This window comes from Petromyzon marinus, chromosome 20 (genome assembly GCF_048934315.1).
Source record: "Petromyzon marinus isolate PM22_M1 ecotype Great Lakes invasive population chromosome 20, UKy_Petmar_22M1.pri1.0, whole genome shotgun sequence".
Classification (NCBI taxonomy): Eukaryota; Metazoa; Chordata; class Hyperoartia; order Petromyzontiformes; family Petromyzontidae; genus Petromyzon; species Petromyzon marinus.
The window spans coordinates 2,360,794-2,385,284 of NC_133686.1; the positions used below are offsets into that span (position 1 = coordinate 2,360,794).

General features: G+C 51.1%; 1 protein-coding gene and 1 long non-coding RNA gene across 3 annotated transcripts in view; one reads left to right on the forward strand and one right to left on the reverse strand.

The window, feature by feature from the left end:
* Nucleotides 1–17,459, reverse strand: part of LOC116944042 (A disintegrin and metalloproteinase with thrombospondin motifs 16-like) — a 64,229-nt gene extending 46,770 nt beyond the window's left edge. Inside the window, exons 1-3 of one of the 2 annotated variants that reach the window (XM_076068238.1) lie at nt 17,059–17,459; nt 14,732–14,900; nt 11,252–11,595 (exon numbers count right to left, since the gene is read on the reverse strand). In XM_076068238.1, the coding sequence (XP_075924353.1) occupies nt 11,252–11,587 (336 nt within the window). In that variant the 5' untranslated portion in view covers nt 11,588–11,595; nt 14,732–14,900; nt 17,059–17,459. Of the gene's footprint in view, nt 1–11,251; nt 11,596–14,731; nt 14,901–17,054 lie in introns of both variants that reach the window. The other variant, XM_032957434.2, reaches the window with a different exon arrangement.
* Nucleotides 79–14,185, forward strand: LOC142925343 (uncharacterized). The gene is made up of 3 exons (XR_012942315.1): nt 79–1,080; nt 11,471–11,577; nt 13,980–14,185. It is a non-coding gene; the product is annotated as an uncharacterized LOC142925343 (long non-coding RNA).
* Nucleotides 17,460–24,491: the final 7,032 nt, after the last annotated feature.

Consider the following 24,491-nt stretch of genomic DNA (forward strand, 5'->3'; position numbering starts at 1 on the left):
GATCGCTTCAGAAAAATAACTAAATAGCAGCTCAGTGGGCCTTACCTGCTAAAATAAAATAACACTTGCGTGATAGTTTTAAACATATGTGTTGAATTTCAACAATTACACAGGCACAGATTTGCCGATAAACATTCGATTGCAGTGGCACACGAGGAGCTGGCTAATGCGAACACGTGTTTGTGTGCACGTGCGTGCTCCTGTGTGTGCACGTGTGTGTCGGGAGCGGTAGTGTAGCGGTTAGCGCTACGCTGCGCTATGAACTCGACGAACCGAGTTCGATTCCCGCTCACGGCCAACACCAGTGACAATTATCTGAACCGGTCCTGGGCCTCCCCTACGTCGTGGTCAGCCTCAATTTAGTACCCGGTGCGGTCTAAAACATTGCCACTGGGGAGACAAAGGCGGCCGGGCGTGGTGCTGGCCACCCACCCCCTCGTGTGCCGTGACGGCCTTCATAGGTGCTCGCTAACAGCACTTGCCCCAACAGTCTGTTGAGGCTATGGGACGATCTTTGTCTTTGCACGTGTGTGCTCGTGTATGTGCCACTCTTTGACAGCAGAGACCAGTGCCGAGATTGGTATTGGACTTGAGCCCAACATCGCGTGTGTTTAGTTTTTTTTTAGGGGTGGGTGGGGGGTGGAAAAAAGAATATCCATGACTCGACGTCTGCCGGATGAGAGATTGAACCCCTGAATCCACAACGAGCGCACCCCACTCTCCCCGAACCAAAACATATCGTCACAACGATGTCACGAGTCTCGTGACGGGGGGGGGGGGCAGCCCCAAAAGGTAGCGGATACGCGCCACACACACACACGGAAACGCGCCACACACACGGAAACGCGCCACACACGCGCAGAGAGAGAGGGGAAGAGTTGACCACAGCCGCAGAGATGGAGCGACTGGCATCACGGCTCACGTGTGCGTCAGCGAGATGGATTTGTGGCGTCGCAGGACCGCTGGGGATGGCGTGGGGAGGTCTTCAACCAGCGGTGGATAGACCACGGCTCATGATGACAATGATAATAGTTATTCAGCAGTACGGAGATCTGGTTGGAGGGAATTCCAGACCGTGAGGTAAGCAGAGCAGAGGGAGCGACCTCCCACAGAGCGACGCGCGCGTGTGTGTTTGAAGATAATTTGTCAAGGCTTTTTTTCCCTACCAGCTCCCCCATCCTCCCTCACCTCCGCCGTCACCTCCCCCACTCCCTCCTCCTCTCTCCCCTCTCTCTCTCTTTTTTAGCTCTCTCCCCTGCCCCCTCTACAACTTTCACCCCCTCCCACTCTGCCCTTCACTCTCCGCTGCTGATCTCTCGTTGAGGGAGTTGTTCGGTTCGGAGAGAGTGGAGATGAGAGAGGATAGATTAGGGAAAGGGAGAGAGGGGGGTGCAAATGAGAGATGGCAGAGAAGAAATGGGAGAGAGTGGAGAGAGATGGCAGGGGACAGGAGAGAGAGAGAGAGGAAATGGAAGAGAGAGAGAGAGACATTGGAGAGGGGTGAGAGTAGACGGGAGAACGGAGAGTGGGGAGAGGGGAGATGGAGGAGATGGGAGAGTGAAATGACAGGGTGCGGAGAGACGAGAAGAGATGGAAGAGAGGGGGAGAGAGAGTAAATGGGGGGGGGGGCGAGAAAGAAAGAGGGGGCATGCGGAGAGGGGCGAGAGTAGACGGGGGAGAGGAAATTGGAGAGGGGAGAGAGAGAAAGGATTGGGGGGGGGCTCCGTGGCTTGAGAGGGCGAGCGAGCGGTGCGCTGCGCGTTAGCCGCGATGGGGCCGTGGTGACCACGCCGAGAGACGAATGAGTCTGCGCTGGTGATGGTGTGGGACCGGCTACACCCCACCCCCCATACCACCAACACCCCCCCAACCACCTCCCCCACCGAGAGCGGGGTCACCGCGGGTCAACCAACGCTCTCACACGTGTGCGTGTGAGAGCGTTGTGTGCGTGTGAGAGCGCGTGAGTATGAACCGTGTGTGTGTGTGTAGGTCTGTGTGTGCTCGTGTGTGTGTGTGTAGGTCTGTGTGTGCTCGTGTGTGTGTGTGTGTAGGTCTGTGTGTGTGTAGGTCTGTGTGTGTGTGTGTGTAGGTCTGTGTGTGTGTAGGTCTGTGTGTGTGTGTGTAGGTCTGTGTGTGTGTAGGTCTGTGTGTGCTCGTGTGTGTGTGTGTGTGTAGGTCTGTGTGTGCTCGTACGCGTGTGTGTGTAGGTCTGTGTGTGCTCGTACGCGTGTGTGTGTGTGTGTGTAGGTCTGTGTGTGCTCGTACGCGTGTGTGTGTGTGTGTAGGTCTGTGTGTGCTCGTACGTGTGTGTGTGTGTAGGTCTGTGTGTGCTCGTACGCGTGTGTGTGTGTAGGTCTGTGTGTGCTCGTACGCGTGTGTGCGCGTGTGTGTAGGTTTATGCGTGCGATTGTGTGGCTCTCTGTGTCTGTGCGTACTCGTGTGGGGAGTGGTGGTGCAGCGGTTAGCGCGCTGCGTTAGGAAACCTGCCGGCCAGAGTTCGATTCACGCTCACGGCCAACACCAGCGGCGATTGTCTGAGCCGGTCCTGGGCCTCCCCTAGGTTGGCTCAGCCCTCAAATGAGTACCTGGTGAGGTGTGTAAACATCGCCACTAGGGAGGCAAAGGCGGTCGGGCGTGGTGCTGGCCACCCACCCCCATTCGCCCTCGTGTGCCCTGTCGTCCTTCAAAGGTGCTCGCTAACAGCACTTTGCCCGACAGTATGTTCAGGCTATACGGGGAATCTTTGTCTTTGTATGGCTAAATATGTTTGTACCGGGAAGAGTCATGCAACGATTTCCATACTATTGTTATACTTTATTACCCAGTAACGTGTGTTGAACTTCTTTCGCACCGTACGTAGCTAACCGTTCTAATCGGAGGTGAGAAAATGTCTCACTGAGTCTTAGGACTCTCTTTCAGGAGGGTCTTGCTAAGTATTTACAGGAAATTGCGGTGTTACTACTCTGTAATCCCAAATGAGTAATTTGCAGGGGTTATTTTTTAGCAGCATTGGGATGTGCATGGTATGGTTTTAGCCATGGGAAGAGAAACCCCCATGGAGAACAAGGCGGAGAGAACACACAGACCCCACTCACTCACACTCTGTAGAACAGGCGAAGAGAACACACAGACTCCACTCACTCACAGTCACTCTGCAGAACAGGGGGAGATAATATACAAACTCCACTCACTCACACTCTGCAGAACAGAGGGAGAGAATATACAAACTCCACTCACTCACACTCTGCAGAACAGGGGGAGATAATATACAGACTCGACTCACTCACAGTCACTCTGCAGAACAGGGGGAGATAATATACAAACTCCACTCACTCACAGTCACTCTGCAGAACAGGGGGAGATAATATACAAACGCCACTCACTCACAGTCACTCTGCAGAACAGGGGGAGATAATATACAAACTCCACTCACTCACAGTCACTCTGCAGAACAGGGGGAGATAATATACAAACTCCACTCACTCACACTTTGCAGAACAGGGGGAGAGAATATACACACTCCACTCACTCACAGTCACTCTGCAGAACAAGGGGAGATAATATACAACTCCACTCACTCACACTCTGCAGAACAGAGGGAGATAATCTACACACGCCACTCACTCACAGTCACTCTGGAGAATAGGAGGAGATAATATACAAACTCCACTCACTCACACTCTGCAGAACAGGCGGAGAGAACACACAGACTCGACTCACTCACAGTCACTCTGCAGAACAGGGGGAGATAATATACAAACGCCACTCACTCACACTCTGCAGAACAGGGGGAGATAATATAAAGACTCGACTCACTCACAGTCACTCTGCAGAACAGGGGGAGATAATATACCAACTCCACTCACTCACAGTCACTCTGCAGAACAGGGGGAGAGAACACACAGACTCCACTCACTCACAGTCACTCTGCAGAACAGGGGGAGATAATATACAAACTCCACTCACTCACAGTCACTCTGCAGAACAGGGGGAGATAATATACCAACTCCACTCACTCACAGTCACTCTGCAGAATAGGGGGAGAGAACACACAGACTCCACTCACTCACAGTCACTCTGCAGAACAGGGGGAGATAATATACAAACGCCACTCACTCACACTCTGCAGAACAGGGGGAGATAATATACAAACTCCACTCACTCACAGTCACTCTGCAGAACAGGGGGAGATAATATACAAACTCCACTCACTCACAGTCACTCTGCAGAACAGGGGGAGATAATATACAAACTCGACTCACTAACAGTCACTCTGCAGAACAGGGGGAGATAATATACAAACGCCACTCACTCACACTCTGCAGAACAGGGGGAGATAATATACAAACTCCACTCACTCACAGTCACTCTGCAGAACAGGGGGAGATAATATACAAACGCCACTCACTCACACTCTGCAGAACAGGGGGAGATAATATACAAACGCCACTCACTCACAGTCACTCTGGAGAACAGCGGGAGATAATATACAAACGCCACTCACTCACACTCTGCAGAACAGGGGGAGATAATATACAAACTCCACTCACTCACAGTCACTCTGCAGAACAGGGGGAGATAATATACAAACTCCACTCACTCACAGTCACTCTGCAGAACAGGGGGAGATAATATACAAACTCGACTCACTAACAGTCACTCTGCAGAACAGGGGGAGATAATATACAAACGCCACTCACTCACACTCTGCAGAACAGGGGGAGATAATATACAAACCCCACTCACTCACAGTCACTCTGCAGAACAGGGGGAGATAATATACAAACGCCACTCACTCACACTCTGCAGAACAGGGGGAGATAATATACAAACTCCACTCACTCACAGTCACTCTGCAGAACAGGGGGAGATAATATACAAACTCCACTCACTCACAGTCACTCTGCAGAACAGGGGGAGATAATATACAAACTCCACTCACTCACAGTCACTCTGCAGAACAGGTGGGAGAGAATATACAAACTCCACTCACTCACAGTCACTCTGCAGAACAGGGGGAGATAATATACAAACTCCACTCACTCACAGTCACTCTGCAGAACAGGGGGAGATAATATACAAACTCCACTCACTCACAGTCACTCTGCAGAACAGGGGGAGATAATATACAAACTCCACTCACTCACACACTCACTTACTCATACTAACTTTGGAGAGCCGGGGGAGAACATGCAAACGCACGCTTACACACACTCAGACGCAATCACAATCACTCACTCACACTGTAGAAAAGAGGCAGGACATACAAACATAACTCACACACAGTGACATTCATTCTGGAAAGCAGGGGAACAACACACAAACTTCACTCACTCACACACACACACTCACTAACACTAACACACTTACTCACACACTCACACTCACTCACACACTCACACACACTCAGACTCAATGAAATTCACACACACTCTGCAGAACAGGATGATAAAATACAAACACCACTCACTCACACACACGCTCACTCACACACTCACACTCACTAACACACACACTAACACTCACTCACACACTCACACACACACTCACTCACACATTCACTCACACACTCACACACTCACTTACACACCCACACACTCACTCACACACTCACACACTCACACACTCACACTCACTCACACACACACTCACTCACACACTCACTCACTCACACACTCACACACTCACTCACACACCCACACACACACTTACACATACACTCACTCACACACTCACTCACACACTCACTCACTCACACACTCACACTCACTCACACACTCACTCACTCACACACACACTCACTCACACACACTCACTCACACACTCACTCACTCACACACTCACTCACACACTCACACACACACTCACACACACACTCACACATACACTCACTCACTCACACACTCACTCATTCACACACTCACACACACACTCACACACCCACACTCACACACTTACTCACACATACACTCACTCACTCACACACTCACTCACACACACACTCACTCACACACACACTCACTCACACACTCACTCACACACTCACTCACACACTCACTCACACACTCACACACACTCACTCACACATACACTCACTCACTCACACACTCACTCATTCACACACTCACACACTCACACACACACACTCACTCACACACACACCCACACACACACACTCACACACTCACTAACACACTCACACACACTCACACACTCACTCACACACTCACTAACACACTCACTAACACACTCACACACACACTGACACACTCACTCACACACTCACTCACACACTCACTGGAGAACAGGGGCGTGGGGGAGGAAGACAAACAAAAGTCTACACAGAACGGCGCCAGATCATGGAATCGAACCCAGGATTTGCTTCCAGACAGACGCCACCCAAGCTGCAATGATCTTAGCGGCTCGGGTTAGGATTACAAGAAGCTATTCATATACAATTCCCAGCCATGGATATTGTCAGTGGCAAGTGGTATATGAACCTGTCATGGACCTCCCCAAGGTTGACTCAGCCCTAAATGAGTAAACGGTGCAACGTGACAGCATCAGCGATGGAGAGACAAAGGCGGCCGGGTTTGTTGCTGCGCCGGCCTTAATAGGCACTCGCTAACTGTGCTTAGCGTCGGCCTGCGTGCGAAGCTACGGGCGCATCCCTAATTGTGTATTGTTATTTATTATGCAGGAAACTATATGGAACACACGTGGCACGAATAACATCCGGAGGGATTTGTGATTGCAATTTACATGATAGCGATGATAGGGAGAAAAATCATCCAGCAGTGGATTGACCACGGCTCATGGTGGCGGTGCTGGAGACTCTGGGCAGTTGGAGGCAGTCGCCCTCCAACAACGACGGAGGGCAGAGGAGCGACGCTCACAACAACGAGCAGAGCGCCGGGCGGCTAACATGCAACAGCAGGGGGCACCGCTGGTGCATCAGCCAATCATCTCGGTCAGTCAACCTATGGCACCCGGGTCTGACCCGTGACCTCCTGTCAGCGAGCCTTCGACGCTTCACGTGGCCTCAAAGTGCACCTGGCCTGGCACAGGCGCCGTGGTGACGTCATCGTCACTCAGTGGCGAATGGCGGCTGTGTTGGTATCGGTGGCGGTGGTATTGATGATGTCGCTGACGATGAGATTCATCTGTTGGTGAAGGGCGAAAACTTTAAAAACCAGGGATCAACCCGGGAATCTTGGGAGCGGGTAAACACGCTTCCATCTGCAATTGCTGCTCAATGTCCCCCCGCCCCCCCCACTGCTGTCTCTGCCGCCTTGAATCTGCGCGCCACCTGCGGTTGCTGACACATTGAGTGGGGGGATTGTACGAGCGCGTCTCCAATATATATAAGCTATGTATGCATTAATTAGGCCATCAAAAATCTTAAATGATGAAAATGATAGCAGCAGTGGCTTTGAGCCCCTGCTCGTTTCATGTAGGTCAAGCTTCGCGATTCGTTGCTGTTGTTATTATTGTTATTTTTGTGGGTTTGAGTATTTTTTCGCGAGATGTGGCCAGGAGATGGCACAGCTGAGGGTTCTCCCTCCACCCGTGGGCTGGGTTTACTCCGGGCTCTCCAGTTGCCTCCTCCCACACGAAGACCCCCCCCCTCCCCCCCCCAAAGTCTCATCGCGAATGGAATTCGTGGCCAAATGTTATTTTAAAAAATCTCACAATACAAGCACCGGTGTTTCCCGATCTCTATTTTAGGTGGTTAAGTTTATTAAGTTGCTGAGTCAGGATTTAGGCAAACAACTAACTCACTTTTCACCCAGGCAATAGGAGAACAGAACAGAGAAAGTGTGACTGATCTAATATTAAAACTAACAATACCATATTTAAGAATCGGTGGTGAGATGTTATCTACCTCGCCTGGTATACAGGAGGTCGTGGCTTCGATTCCGACCCTGACAGGGTCTGCGTGTCTCTCTCCCCGTGGTCGCGTGGATTTTTCTTCGGGTCCTCCGGTTTTTCCCCTCCACAATTAGAATCGACACCACGCGTTTAGAGTATTTCGCTGGGGGCTATACATGTCCGCATGATGATAAGCCACTTCGTTGAGTTATAGTTTGGGGTCAGATCGCTTCTGAAAAAGAGCCATATAGCTCAGTGGGCCTTGCGTGGTAATTTTTTTTTAAAGATTAGTTTATAGTTTTAAATGGAGAAAGGGGAGATGCTGAGACGACGAAGGGATTATTAGTGGCAGTGGTGTTCGCCACATGGTCATCTCGGTTATCTGAGCCACTGAGCAGAGACAGAGGCCATGTGGTTTCTCTTCAGAAGATTAATTGAATCATGATCTTTATTTAGACTGGAGGATGAAGGAATCCGATGAGCTATGAAGCTCTCTTTTCACAGATGTAAAGTCAGGGGGAAGTCGGAAAGTTAGAGCAACAAACTTAACGAAAAAATACAACAGGAGTGCAAAGTATCGATAAGATAAGCAAATCACTAAACATAAATAAACAAATACAATCAATAAAATGTTTATTGTAATTGTTTTAATGTTTGGTTATTAGCACTTGGTCTTTGCTGCTCCCGAGTCAAACGCAAAAATAAGCAAGTCGCTAAAAATAAATTAATAAAATTTAACAAAGTATGTATAGTCCGTGTTAATGTTAGGTTAGTAACGCTGTTAATGTTAGGCTAGTGACACTTGTTAGGTTAGTAACAATTGTTAGGTTAGTGACACTGTTAATGTTAGGTTATTGACTCTTGTTAGTCCGCTGCTATTCAGTTTGCTGGGTGAAAAGTGGGCGAGGTTTTGCCCTATCCTGGCCAGCCGACTCAACATCTTAATAAACTCACCTCGCATAGAGAATCATACAGACTCATAGCGATACATGTAAACTCACAGAGTTACATGTAGACTCATAGAGACACATAGAGACCCATTGAGATATATGGCGACTCATAGAGATGCATAGAGACTCATATAGATACATGGAGACTCGTAGAGATACATGGAGACTCGTAGAGATACATGGAGACTCACAGATACATGGACACTCGTAGAGATACATGAATACTCATAGATATACATGGAGACTCATAGAGATACATAAATACTAATAGAGATACATGGAGACTCATAGAGATACATGGAAACTCGTAGAGATACATGGAGACTCATAGAGATACATGGATACTCATAGAGATACATGGCGACTCATAGAGATGCATAGAGACTCATATAGATATATGGAGACTCACAGATACATAGAGACTCATAGAGATATATGGACACTCGTAGAGATGCATGGAGAGTCATAGAGATACATTGATACTCATAGAGATACATAGATACTCATAGAGACACATGGAGACTCGTAGAGATACATGGAGACTCATAGAGATGCATGGAGACTCATAGAGATACATGGATACTCATATAGATACATGAATACTCATAGAGATACATGGAGACTCGTAGAGATACATGGAGACTCACAGATACATGGATACTTGTAGAGATATATGCATACTCATAGAGATACATTGATACTCATATAGATACATGGAGACTCATAGAGATGCATGGAGACTCATAGACATGGAGACTCACGTAGATACATGGAGACTCACAGAGATACATGGATACTCATATAGATACATGGAGACTCATAGAGATGCATGGAGACTCAGATACATGGTGACTCACAGATACATGGAGACTTGTAGAGATACATGGAGACTCATAGAGATGCATGGAGACTCACAGATACATGGATACTCATAGAGATACATGGAGACTCATAGAGATACATGGGGACTCACAGAGCTACATTGAGACTCATAGACATACATGAATACTCATAGAGTTACATGGAGACTCACATAGATACATGGAGACTCATAGAGATACATAAAGACTGCAAAGTATGTATTCATCTGAAGTGGGACCGCTTATCAGCGGACACGGTTCTTCCATGGCGTATCAGGCAAGGGAAGGGGGGGGGGGGGATTTGGCTCACTCACAACGCAGCACAATGTGGGATTTGACGGAGCGCTTCGAATAGCGATTCCATCTTCAGGACGCTGTTCATAAACCAGTGCGCGTGGTTGTGTTGTTGAGAGACGAGGCAGTGTACGTGAGGTGAGTCTACTGGGTCTCTCTGTGCATCGTCGAGTCTCTCTGTGAGCCACTCAATGGGGCTGTCTGTCAGCCAGTTTATGGGGCTCTCGGTAAGCCTATGGGGACTCTCTGTGAGCAAGTTTATAGGACTCTCTGTGTGCCAGTATATAGGACTCTTTGTGAGCCAGTATATGGGACTCTTTGTGAGCCAGTTTATAGGACTCTCTGTGTGCCAGTATATATAACTCTTTGTGAGCCAGTTTATAGGACTCTCTGTGTGCCAGTTTATAGGACTCGTTGTGAGCCAGTTTATCGGACTCTTTGTGAGCCAGTTTATATGACTCTTTGTGAGCCAGTATATGGGACTCGTTGTGAGCCAGTTTATAGGACTCTCTGTGTGCCAGTATATAAGACTCTTTGTGAGCCAGTTTATGGGACTATTTGTGAGCCAGTTAATGGGACTATTTGTGAGCCAGTTTATGGGACTCTTTGTGAGCCAATTTAAGGAACTCTCTATGAGCAAGTCTATAGGACTGTCTGTGAGAAGGTCTATAGGACTCGCCGTGAGTCTACGCGATACAATGTTGATGGTGGTGAAGTCTAAATGATACGGCGTCCCCAGGCGTTGGGGTTCGTCTCGAGCGTGGCCGGGTTCCTCCGGGGTAGAAGTCGATCCCATACGAAACGACATCGCTCTACCCCAGAGTTCCATCCACATTGGATCAACTCTCCGATAGCGATCGGGAGGCCCGCGCCGTTCAGGACACGCAGATCACGCGTTCACGATGACAGACACAATTAACTCCGAGATCACCTCGATTAACTCTGCGTGCACTCACCACTCACTCACCACTCTCCACTCACCACGCGCTGGGTCACCACTCACATACTCCCCATTCACCACTAGTACGCACACTTACCCATTCACCCACCCACTCGCCCACTCACCACCCCCACGCATGCATGCTCACCCACTCACCCACTCACCCACGCACGCGCCCAATCACCCACGCACGCGCCCACTCACCCACCCGCCCACTCACCACTGGTACGCGCGCTTACCCATTCACCCACCCACTCGCCCACTCACCACCCCCACGCACGCTCACCCGCCCACCCACCCACCCACGTGCCCACTCGCCCAACCCGCCCACTCACCAGCCCATCGCAGGTGGCGAGCGCCGCCGTTCCGGTTCGATCCCCGACCCCGTCGCTGGTCACCGAGCCGCGGTAGAAGCACCGTTCGCGCTCGCGCAGCGGCCGCGTCCGCGGGGGGCTCCCCGCGGCGCCCAGCACCGAGACGGTGAGGCCGGGCGCCAGCAGGGAGCGCGCGGGGCGCAGTGACAGCCGCAACTCCCGGCCCCCGTGGGCGCGCAGGCGGTAGTAGCGAGGCGACGAGGAGGAGGCGAGCGAGGAGGTCGAGGCGCGTCGACGGCGGCGAGTGGCGGGAGACACCACGGCGCCCCGAGCGTCCACCTCGACTGGTAAGACCATCTCGAAGTCTGCCGGAGGAGACAAGGGTTGTGGGGGTTCGGGGGGTTGACGAGGTGGTGGGGAGGGAGTGACGAGGTGGGTGGCGAGATGTTAGTTACCTCGATCTGGTATGCGGGAGGGTTCGTGGGTTCGATCTCGACCCTGGCGGCTGCTGTATATTTGGAGTTTTCGTGTCTCTCTCTCTCGCTCTCTATCTCTCCTCGTGGTCGCGCGGATTTTTCTATCCCGGTGCTCCGGTTTTTTTTTTTTCACCTCCACATTTAGAATCGGCATCACGCGTTTGGATTATGTGGCTGCTATGAATGGTCCAGATGATGATGAACCACTTTGCTGAGCTATCATTTGTGGCCAGGTGGCTTTAAAAAAAAGCTACATAGCGCAGTTGGCCTTACACAGTAAAACATATAATAGTTTCACTAGGCATAGGGTGGGAGCAGAGGGGTAGCGAGGTTGGGATGGTGAAGAGAGGTGACAAGGTGGAAGGGTGACGAGGTGGGGATGGAGAGGTGTGACGAGGTGGTGATGGGTGTGAGTGACGAGGTAGGTAACACGTGGTCTCTCTGAATGTCTATCTGAAAGTGATTATTATGATTAGTATTATTTAGGCTGTCATGATGATGATGGTGTTGATAATGGTGGCGTTGATAATGATGATGGTGGTGATCATACTGATGATGATGGTGATGATGACGACGGTAGTCATACTACTTTTACGTCTTCTTTCTCATGGCTCATGTGTAGATGCAGAGCAACCACTACAATGTCACATTCAGGTGCTCAAGCCCAGACAACCGCGTCAAGAGCAGCGGAGTGTATCGCTGTGATGTCGCCTTCCGTATTTGTGCAGTTGGAACCTACCTTGTCCCAGGGTCCAACTGGCGTCTCACACTGATGTGTGCACGACAATAATGTTGATGATGACTTTGACCGTCGGGACGATGATGATCGTATTGAGGAAGGTGATGATGGTGACAATAACCACACCCAGCATCATCATCATCGACGCAAGCACACTGCGTGTGCGCATTAATCGGGACGGGGGTTGAATCAGAGGCAGTCTCATGGCGAGAGCCAGTCACTCGGAGTCTACAGAATGAATGAAAAGTGTCATTGTCTCGCCCATGGGCTACAGTTAAATTGCACGCTGGAATTTTTTTTTAATGTGATGGTATTATTGCGTTGCGCGTGTTGGTTGGTTGGTTTGGTTTGGATGGAGTGGTTGGCATTTTAATTTAAAGCAGCCCCATCGCTCACTTGTGCTGCTCGTGAAACCGGACACGTCCTACGCGCGTACCGGCCCAGCGTTGCCACATCCACGTCGTTCCGGGTGCCAGATCAGTCTCCCCCCCACCCCCCACAAACAACAACCCCGACATCTGTTGTCATTAAAGGCGGCGACAACGGCGGTGATGATGATGATGCCATCGTCATCATCCTCGTCGTCATCACCATGATCCTTGTCATTGTAATAATCATGCTGGCCACTACGATGGACGTCATCATCATCATCATGCCGTTCATCGTCATGATGATGACGATGAAACATGAGCTTTGATTATTTAGATGACTGTACTGCTATTAATGTCCACACGATAAGCCACTTCGTCCAGCTATCATGTGTGGCCAAGTCGCTTCTGAAAAATAAGCTAATAGCTCAGTTGGCTTTCACTGACAAGATCAAAAATAGTTTAGTTTTATTCGTATATTGTTTAAAAGTGATTTGTTTTCTATACGTTGCACTCATATCGTGTTGTTTGATGTTGTCACGTTCTGACCCGCCCCTACTGGAAAGCTGTGAAAAAGAGCTTTATAGCTCATCGTATTCCTCCAGTAGAAACAAATATTCTAATTCTGATCATCAATATGATCCATTAGAATAATCTCAATGATAATTACAAATCCGTATTGTTTGCATAATTATTGCCATGACAACACAATGATTATCGTTGTCATCATCATCACCATCATCATCTTAACCACCACAATCAATACCATCATCATCTTGATCATTATGATGGTCTTTGTAATGAAGACTGACACCATCATCATTAAACTTATGTCCATTACGGTTTTCACCATCGACTTGATTATTGCCACATCAACCATCATCATTATTGGCACAATCATCATTATCATCATGATCGCCATCATCATGAGCATTTGAATCGTAATCACGACCATTACGATCATCACCATCATGACAAAGCCATCGTCATCGCCACAATCATCATCAACACCATCACCATCATCATCACAACCATCAAGAGCAATACCAACACCATCACAATAACCATCACCAGAGTGATGGTTGTAGTTGTCCATGACTCGCCCCATGTGCCTATTTTTACCCGTGCCCCCCCCTCTCTCCGTCTCTCTATTTATCTCTCCTCAGTGCATTTGCCTTCACAAGAAACTCCTGTACAGAGGGTAAATCTCACACCCCTCGTGTTTCAACCACGTGGCGCTGCTGTCGGCTATCAATCGGCTTTGTCCGCGAGGACGAGTGGCTGGACGCCAGCACTCTCTGGTAAGAACCCGCGTCAAGTTCAAGACCGGACCTCTCTTGTGCGAGCGACGGCAATAAAAGAACACAACGAACCTCAAGGGTGTCGACAATTCATCCTCCCCCCCCCAGCGGCGGAACCGTGGAATAGAACACGTACCCAGGAAAGGTATCAACTCAACGAGTCTCAAAGACTTCCCTTTGCGGGAGGGTCCTGCCACATTGCGATGCTTGGCCATGTACTAAACTCACTTTCCACTGTGTTTACTTGACCAGGGAAGGCCAACTGAGCTGTGTAGCTCTTTTTGTTTCAGAAGCGACCTGGCCATCACGATTGGTATCTCAACGGAGTGGCTGATTTTTGTGGAAATGTATCGGTGCAGGCGAATACACGTCAAAGTTTGGCTACTCCCCGTGGCAAGTGCCGTTAGCGAGTGGTACCTATGAAGCCTGGCACGGCACACCAGGGGAGTGGGTAGCCAGATTCACGCCCGGCCGCCTTTGTCTCCCTAGTGGCGGTGTTTACACACTGCACAAGGTACTCGTTTAAGGCTTAGTCGACCTATGAAGGACACACACGCGTGTACACACACACACGTGTACACACACACGTGTACCCATGCACACGTACACGCACTTACCATCGGGGTATTGCTGAGTGATTGCAGTTGGAGTCGGTTGATTTTCGAGAGAATGCGATTCGAATCCGCTGCTGATCCTACTGCTGATGCTGCTGGTGATGCTGCTGTTGTGCCTGAGACGACTTGGCCGAGTGATGGAAGTGATTTCCTTAGCATCATGCACCAGACCCTGTTGGAGATGACACCATAATCATCATCAACATCCCGGATACAATGCTACTATAACATGTTCGTTCTGAATCATCAGTTATTCCCGAAAATGCATCATAATCTCATGCTATCAATGTCATCGTCATCTTCGTCATCGATTCACTGCTGCTATAACCTTTATATATCATCGAGACATTGATTGTGATCACGTTTTGGTAAATTCGTCGTCATCATCATCTGACATCATGATCTGACATAATCGTTATCATCACGTAAAATCATCATTACATGCAATCATTATTGTAGCCATGATCTGACATCATCGTTATTTGACATCGTCGTGGTCTGACACCACCACGTGGAATCCATGGGCACTAAGTGTTGATACTTAATCCCCGCGGTGTCGAGCGTGATCGCAACTATTGCCATAATTGTGACGTCACCATCGTCTATTGTCTCATCATCGATATCGTCGGGACTGGATGCATCAATGAGCATGCCATTGAGCATGATCGTGTTTGCGTAAATGCATCGTCATCATCAGCACCATAACTGCTACCACGATCATCGTCATCATCAGCACCATCACCGCTACCACGATCGTCGTCATCATCAGCACCATCACCACTAACACGATCATCATCAGCACCATCACCGCTACCACGATCATCGTCATCATCAGCACCATCACCGCTTCCACGATCATCGTCATCATCAGCACCATCACCACAACCACGATCATTGTCATCATCAGCACCATCACCACAACCACGATCATTGTCATCATCAGCACCATCACCGCTACCACGATCCTCGTCATCATCAGCACCATCACCACTAACACGATCATCGTCATCATCAGCACCATCACCACTACCACGATCATCGTCATCATCGTCCACACGAAGCACAACTGCATGTTTCAATCAGTGGGATCTCGAGCACGATCAGAATCTATTCACGTCAACCCATAATCGTAATCATCGTCATCATCGGCAAATGAATTGTCATAAGTTGCAAAAACATTATAATCGATATAGTTATCATCATCATGAGCTGTTAGCTCACTCAACTACTCTCTTTTACGCACAAGCAAATGCCAAGACCCATTTAGTCAAGCAACTGCTGGATGAGCGTCGTGCGGGTCGTGGGGGGGGGGGAGGATTGTTTGACCATACTTCACCACGCTGGTCATTGCGGGTTGGGGGGGAGAGGTGGTGGAGGTGGGTATCACGCGGGAGCATATAAGTGCAGCACAACAATGGATGTTCTTACGACACTGGTCTCTGCCTCTCATGTATTCATTTTCTACCCATTAAGCTTAATATTGCGATCATGCACAGCAACCACTGATGCACAATAATCATACTGACGTACAATATACAGCCCTGTGCCAATACACTGCTGGATGAAGGCCTGGAGGTTGTTTGACCATACTTCACCATGCTGCTTAGTGTAGGTTGATGGTTTAATTGGGGGCGTGGGGGGCGGCTCAGATATCCCTCGCCCGTGACCGGGAATCGAACTCGCTTGGCCGAGTTAATTGCGCGGTGGCGCTAACCACTGCGCCACCGCTCCCCACAGGAGGTTCTAGCTGACATGAGGACGTTCACGGCCAATTCCACGAATGCAAGTCTGGCGATCGCGCAGAAACTCCATCAACGCACATACGAGGGCGGAGGGAGGGGAGGGGATAACAGGCAGCAAAGCACCGTACAGACGGATTCAATGATCCATTGCTGAGTTTTTTTCGTGTTTTTTTTTTCCCCATCGCCTGGCCACCCTCCCATGCCGAGTCTGGCATTTCCCGACAGTCTCAAATCGTAGCGCTCGCCAGGCACCAGCAGCCGCCTGCTTTTGTGGTAGCCTCTGAGACTCTTGCGTGAACGGGCCTCGCTCAGGGAGACTTCGAGCCGACTGACAAAGACGAGAGGCCCCCGCGCGTATCGCCTGCAACAGACTTTGTTGCAGGCGAGCGCTGTTCGCGAGTAGCACCCCTGAAGGGGCGGCACGGCGCACGGCAGGGGTGGGTTGGCCAGCACCACGCCCGCCCGCCGTTGATTAGACGGACACACACGCACACACACACACAAGCACACACACACACAAATACAACGAAGAGATAATACGATAACGCTGCCGCTAATGCAAAACCAAAAACACGTGCACTCACCCACGTTTCAGTGGCGACGCAAGCGAGAGAGAGCAGGAAAGCCACCGCTATCCTGAGCCACAGCGTGAGCCGAGACAGCTCCATAGCTGAGCGGAGGACCTGCCGCTTGCTGATGATGCTGCTGCTGCTACTGAAGATAATGAATGATGATGGCGATGTTGGTGATGACGACGTCGATGATGATGATGATCTTAATGGTCTATATCCCGCAACCTTTGTGGCAGAGAATGCCTCTGGTGCGAGATGACTTAGGCGGAGTGTCCATGGTGCATCGTGTCATCCTATGCCTCTGCGTGTCCGTGCACAGAAAACGGCGGAGTTGCACGAGTGAAGTAAGACTGTGTGTGTGTCTCTCTCTCTCTCTCTGTGCAAGTCAGTGACACAATGCAACCCCCCTCTCTCTCTCACTCTCCCCAGCGCTCCCAACCCGCGCTCACCCCTCCTGCGCCTCCCATTCCCACTCCTCCTCCTCCCTCTACTCCCTCCATCCTCCTCCTCCCCCACAAACACTGCCCACACCTCCCACCAACATCACCACCACCATCACCACCAACGCCAGTCTCTCTCTCTCTCCCCCCTTTCTCTCTCGCCTCTCTCTCTCTGCTCTCTCTCCACCACCAACCACACACGCCTCGCCAACCCCCACGCGCCTGCACCACCACCACCCCTCCCACACACGCACCCCTGCCTCCCGCGTGGTCTGCAACAGCGTTTAGCAAAGACTGCGGTGGCGCGTGTGGAGAATGTGGAACCTCGCGGGCCAGACACGAGCCGCGACGTCGATTCATTTTTCTCCTCCTCCTCCCCCCCCGTGAGCACACGACGAGGCCCACAGACTTCGAAACGGCAAACACGCGACATTATATCGGTAATCGCAAGCATCTTAGCCGCACTGATCGTGATTTGAACCTGGGCAACAGAATCGTTGCACGGTCGTGCCAGCCACAGCGCACACGTAGGTTGCTCGAGGATCCGATGTTTTCGACAAAGTCACACCGACCGGCGTGGTGAAGTATGGTCAAATAGCCCCCGCCCACGAGACCCCCACCCCAACGATGTGTTGCGAGGCTCGCAGCGAACGGTGGATCGAGCATAGCCGATGGCCGTGATGACGATGATTGGGCACGTGCGAAGGTTAAGGCGACTCTGGCTGTAGCACTTAACGAGTGGCAGAAATAATAATATATTTTTTATTACATATATAACCAACGAATACAATTGATATTGGCGATATAATTCTCATAGCGCAGGGTGATCTTCACGAATGAATGCGCTGCTGCTGTGTTTCACAGATGGGTATAGTGCCACTCATCAACTCTATCAACCCACCGGATAATTCACTCGCTCATCCACTCGCTAAACTCAACTACCTATCCACTCATTCACCCTCATCACTCCTTCATCCACTCACTCGCCCGCCCTCTCAACCCACCCCACTCGTGAATTCAGTCATCCACCCACTCACTCGCTCACCCACCGGCTCGCCCAATCACTCAATCATCAGCACACTCACCGAGGGAAGGCGCTACTGCTGTGCTTCACAGACACAGCCTGGTGTAGTTTCACAGTAGGGGGGAGGGGGGGGACGATATTGCTCTTGCGTGTGATCCCAATTGGTTAATCTAACTGAACCTCTGCAACGAGCAGCAAAACACGCTACCTCCTGGGCCATATTACCGCTTCAGTCCATGTCTCCACAAAGACAAAGATCCCCCGTGTAGCCTTAGCAGACTGTTGGGGCAAGTGCTGTTAGTGAGCACCTACGAAAACCAGAACGGCACACGAGGGGGTGGGTGGCCAGCACAGCGCCCGGCCGCCTTTATCTCCCCAGTGGCGATGTTTACTACACACCACACAGGTACTAATTTGAGGCCGAGTCGACCTAGGGGAGGCCCAGGACCGGTTCTGATAATCGTCACTGGTGTTTGCCGTGAGCTGGAATCGAACTCGTTTCGCCAGGTTCGTAGCGCATGCGCGCTACACTACCGCTCTCCAACAACAACCGCCGTTCACCACTAAGTGGCGGCGACCTCACCACGGCGCCTGTACCATGCTAGGTGCACTTTTTGAGGCCACGTGAAGTGGAGAATGTTCGCTGGCAGGAGGTCACGGAACAGACCCAGGTGCCATGGGTCATTTATTGAAATGGCTGGCAGATGCACCAGCTGTGCTCCCGACTCTACACATACACGCGCGCGCACACAGGCCTCCATCCAGCAGTGGATTGACCAGGTCTGATGGTTGACGATGAACGAGCACGAGGCAAAGGAAACCTCTGGTGATTCGTAATAGATGTATTTTCGTTGTGTCGTGTAGAGCTGTGAATTTCCCTCCACTACCCGACGTATCACCTGCACTAGTGTACCCAGGCTAGTGTTTAGAAACACGCGTTTAGAGTATTTGGTTGCTACTATACATCCCCACGTGATAAGCAATTTTGTTGGGCAATCCTTTGTGATAGCCAGGTTGCTTCTGAATAAAAGAGCTACAAAGCTCAGTCGGCCTTACCTGGTAAAAAAATAACATATATATTGTAGTTTTACTGGTAGGAACGAAGTTGTAAACTGAGTGTATCAGCCTGCAATAGATTAATGTGTCCGTCCGTCCGTCCGTTCCCTTTCAATACTTTAACGAAGTGAAATATCGTGCTGTTGGGTGTAAAATCAGCAATAGGGACCTGTTATGTTGTTCGCTATCACCCAGAAATTATTTTTTTACGAATCGTGTAACTTTGGCCGTGGAAATTCACGTGTCGGGAAGTCTGACTCGCTAAAGCAGATGCGCGCGACTCGGATCCTCTGATGTTCGCTACGGGATGACTACAACGACCCCCTTACACCCTGGGGACCAAAGGACTGGGTTGGTTGTGGGGGAAGGTGCGGGGAGGGCGGTGGAGGGGTGGGGGGTAAGTGAGGGGTTGGGGGAGAGGGGGAGGGGGCAAGGTGGGGTCAACGGAGGGAATGAGAGCTCCTCTGTCTCAGAGCGGACCCAAGGACTGTATTGTACGGCAGAGGAAGGTTGTGAATGGGTGGTGTGTGTTGGGTGTGTGTGTAAGTACTGTATGTATGTGGGTGTGCGTACACACACGTGTGTGTGTGTGCGTTGGCGGCGGGGGGGGGGGTGTGTGGTGCGGTGGTTAGCGCGCTGCGCTACGACCCCGGCCGGCGGCCCGAGTTCGATTCCCGCTCGCGACGATCATCGGTCACGAATATGAGAACCGATCTCGGGCCACTCAGGCTCAAGTGATGACCTGGAGCGGTGTTGAAAACGTCAACACTGGGGCGACAAAGGCGACCGGGTGTGATATTGGCCACCCACCTCCACGTGTGCGCGTGCTCGCTAACACCACGCGTCCCACCAGCGTTTGTAAGCTACACGGGGGGGTGTCCATTGTAATTTATAATTTATATGCACACATTCACCAGCCCCCCCACCCGTCTGATCTTCGCACCTGATTGGCTCACAAGTGACGACATCAACATTATCGCAGGCCCCGTCTCTTTGAGACCGACACAGGAGCAGGATTTCTTCACAACTCCGTGGCTGCCGCCTGATGATGCTGGTTTCAATTGCTGGCGAAACGTCGTACTCGCATTATCAACGTTGGCGTGGCTTTACTCTGCAACACGCGCGTGTGCTGCGCTAGCAGCGATTCGGCACGTTTTGTTTACGCGACAATTCTTACTAATTGGCTGTATCGGGTGGTGGCGGGTTTAAAGACGCATTCATATATTTACACGATCTAACCACCCCCACCCCCCCGCCATAAATATTCTATTATGGATACACTGGGGGATGTTTGCATTTCTGTGAATGCGTGGGTTCATGCGTGCGTACACGCGTATGCGTGCGTGCGCTCTGACAGCTCTTGAACCATCCGTCTTTATCGCGTTACACGGGGGATCATCGTTGTCCGTGTAGCTCTAGGCCACGGCTAACGTCATTGGCACGTGCCGTCTGCACTCGTCCCTGGGAATCCCCGACTAGGTCGACTCGGCCTTAAATCCGTGAGTATCTCGTGCGTCGCCTCTGCGGGAGACAAAGGATTGCCGGGCGTGCTCCTATCCACACACAAAAGACAACGAACCCCCGTGCAGCCTTAGCAGAATGTTTGGTGCGAGTGCTGTTACCGAGCGCCTATGAAGGCCGGCACGGCACACGATGTGGTGGGTGGGTGGCCAGCACCACGCCCGGCCGCCCTTACCTCCCCAATGGTGACGTTTGCACATCGCACCAGGTACTCATTTGAGGCTGAGTCGATCTAGGGGGGGGGGGTACAGGAGCGATTCAGATCATTATCACCGGTGTTACCTGCGAGCGAGGGTTCGAACTCGGGTCGCCAGGTTCGTAGCGGGGCGCTCCGACACACACACACGTACACACGTGTGTCCGTACACACGTGTGTCCGTACACACGTGTGTCCGTACACACGTGTGTCCGTGTGTACGTTGACTGAAACGCGCAGAGGTTACGGGCGATTCTGTTCTGCAGGGAGCAATTCCCCGCAATTTGCTGCGCATTGCATTCAACAACCGAATACCTCCACAACCACCACAACCACTCTCATCCAACCATTCAACCACCCCGTCTCCCATCGCTAATCACCCAGAACCACACCAACCACAACCACCCCAACCACTCTCCCTCCCCCCGCCTCCTGACCCGCTAACCACCCCTCCGGTACCCTTTTGTTAATCCACTGCTGGATGAGGGCCTCTCCACTTGACCATACTTCACCACAATATTACATTTAAACTGCTGTTTGTAGCGTTGTGAATAATGGATTGTCAGAGGCACGCTTTGAATACACGGATCCCGATCGTACAGATGAATCGATCATCGCCGAATCGCGATTCATCGTTACGCGAATATCGTCTCACACCTGGAGCTCGAGACATCCGTGGACGTTGCTCGGCCACAATTACATTCTCGGCGCGAGATGTCGCGTTCATTCGCGGCGACGTTGTTGATGCTGAGATAATGATCGGCGATGCTAACGACGGCTGCTTTGCGACGCGAGCAGGGGGGACGCGCGGATTCCGGAAACAAACAAAACGAGTCGAGGAAGATTGGGAGTTGATGGTGAGTGGTGAGTGAGGGGAGCGGGTGAGTTGATGGTGAGTGGTGAGTGAGGCGAGCGGGTGAGAGGAGGTGAGTGGTGAGTGAGGCGAGCGGGTGAGATGAGGTGAGTGGTGAGTGAGGTGAGCGGGTGAGATGAGGTGAGTGGTGAGTGTGGTGAGCGGGTGAGATGAGGTGAGTGGTGAGTGAGGTGAGCGGGTGAGATGAGGTGAGTGGTGAGTGAGGCGAGCGGGTGAGATGAGGTGAGTGGTGAGTGAGGTGGGCGGGTGAGATGAGGTGAGTGGTGAGTGAGGCGAGCGGGTGAGATGAGGTGAGTGGTGAGTGAGGTGAGCGGGTGAGATGAGGTGAGTGGTGAGTGATGTGAGCGGGTGAGATGAGGTGAGTGGTGAGTGTGGTGAGCGGGTGAGATGAGGTGAGTGGTGAGTGAGGTGAGCGGGTGAGATGAGGTATAGCCGGTGGGTGAGGAGTAAGGGTGGGTGAGTTGAGACGTGGGTGAGGTGGGTGGGTGGGTGAGGTGGGTGGGTGAGTTGAGACGTGGGTGGGTGGGTGGGTGAGGTGGGTGGGTGGGTGAGTTGAGACGTGGGTGAGTTGAGACGTGGGTGAGTTGAGACGTGGGTGAGCAGGCGGGTGGGTGAAGAGAGCAGTGAGCGCGAATGTTGACGAGGAGTGACGGGGGGTGAGTACGACCCTGGGTGAGTTGGCAGCGAGCAGTGCACCACGTTGTGTCGCGAATGGCGAGGCGAGCGGTGAGCGCGTGTGTGTGTGTGTCTTTGTGTCTGTGTGGGGGGGGCAGTGGCGAGATGACGGGGTGAGTGAGGGGAGTGGTTGGTGAGGGCTAGGTGAGGGGAGGGGGTGAGTGTAGCAGCTGTCTCGGTATAAATGCGCTCCCAGAGGAACTCTATTTCCGGAACACCGCCTGAGCTTTCACTAAAGTCCCCCCAGCGCCCCCCTCACTTCACCCCTCCAACCCCCCCGGCCCCCTCACCCCTGCGCCCCCCCCCCCCCCCACTTTACCCCTCAAACCCACCCGGCCACCTCCCCCCACTTCAACTTAAACCCCTCAACCCACCCCCCAATGCTAATACCCTAACTCATTCCCCCCGCCACTACCCCCCCCCCCCCCCCACCGTGTCGTTCTACTGGCCCCGTTATCCACATCGCGCCTGGCCACGCGCCACGATGGGTACCTGATACCCACGTCGCATGCATCCCCTTACAACTGTGTCTGTGTGTCTGTGAGTGTGTGTGTCTGTGTGTCTGTGAGTGTGTGTGTCTGTGTGTCTGTGAGTGTGTGTGTCTGTGAGTGTGTGTGTCTGTGAGTGTGTGTATCTGTGAGTGTGTGTGTCTGTGTGTCTTTGTGTCTGTGTGTCTGTGTGTCTTTGTGTCTGTGTGTCTGTGAATGTGTGTGTCTGTGAGTGTGTGTGTCTGTGTGTCTTTGTGTATGTGTGTCTGTGTGTCTTTGTTTCTTTGTGTTTGTGTCTTTGTGTCTGTGTGCATGTGAGTGTGTGTCTCTGTGTGTCTGTGTGTCTTTGTGTCTTTGTGTCTGTGAGTGTGTGTGTCTGTGAGTGTGTGTGTCTGTGTGTCTTTGTGTCTGTCTGTGTGTCTGTGAGTATGTGTGTCTGTGAGTGTGTGTGTCTGTGTGTCTGTGAGTGTGTGTGTCTTTGTGTCTGTGTGTCTGTGTTTGTGTCTCTGTGTGTCTTTGTGTCTTTGTGTCTGTTTCCTTTGTCTCTTTGTGTCTGTGTGTCTGTGTGTCTGTGTGTTTGTGTGTCTTTGTGTTTGTTTGTCTTTGTGTATGTGTGTCTGGGTGTCTTTGTGTATGTGTGTCTGTGTGTCTTTGTGTCTGTGTGTCCTATGTATGTGTGTCTGTGTGTATGTGTCTTTGTGTCTGTGTGTTTGTGTGTCTTTGTGTCTGTTTGTCTTTGTGTATGTGTGTCTGTGTGTCTTTGTGTATATGTGTCTGTGTGTATGTGTGTCTTTGTGTCTGTGTGTTTGTGTGTCTTTGTGTCTGTGTGTTTTTGTGTATATGTGTCTGTATGTCTGGGTGTCTTTGTGTCCGTGTGTCTGTGTGTCTGTGTGTATTTGTGTCTGTGTGTCTGTGTGTCTGTGTGTCTTTATGTCTTGTGTCTTTGTGTCTGTGTGTCTTTGTGTTTGTGTGTCTTTGTATCTGTTTCTCTTTATGTATGTGTGTCTGGGTGTCTTTGTGTCTGTGTGTCTGTGTCTCTGTGTGTCTTTGATTCTGTGTGTCTGTGTGTCTGTGTGTATGTGTGTCTGGGTGTCTTTGTGTCTGTGTGTCTTTGTGTCTGTGTGTCTTTGTGTATGTGTGTCTGGGTGTCTTTGTGTCTTTGATTCTGTGTCTTT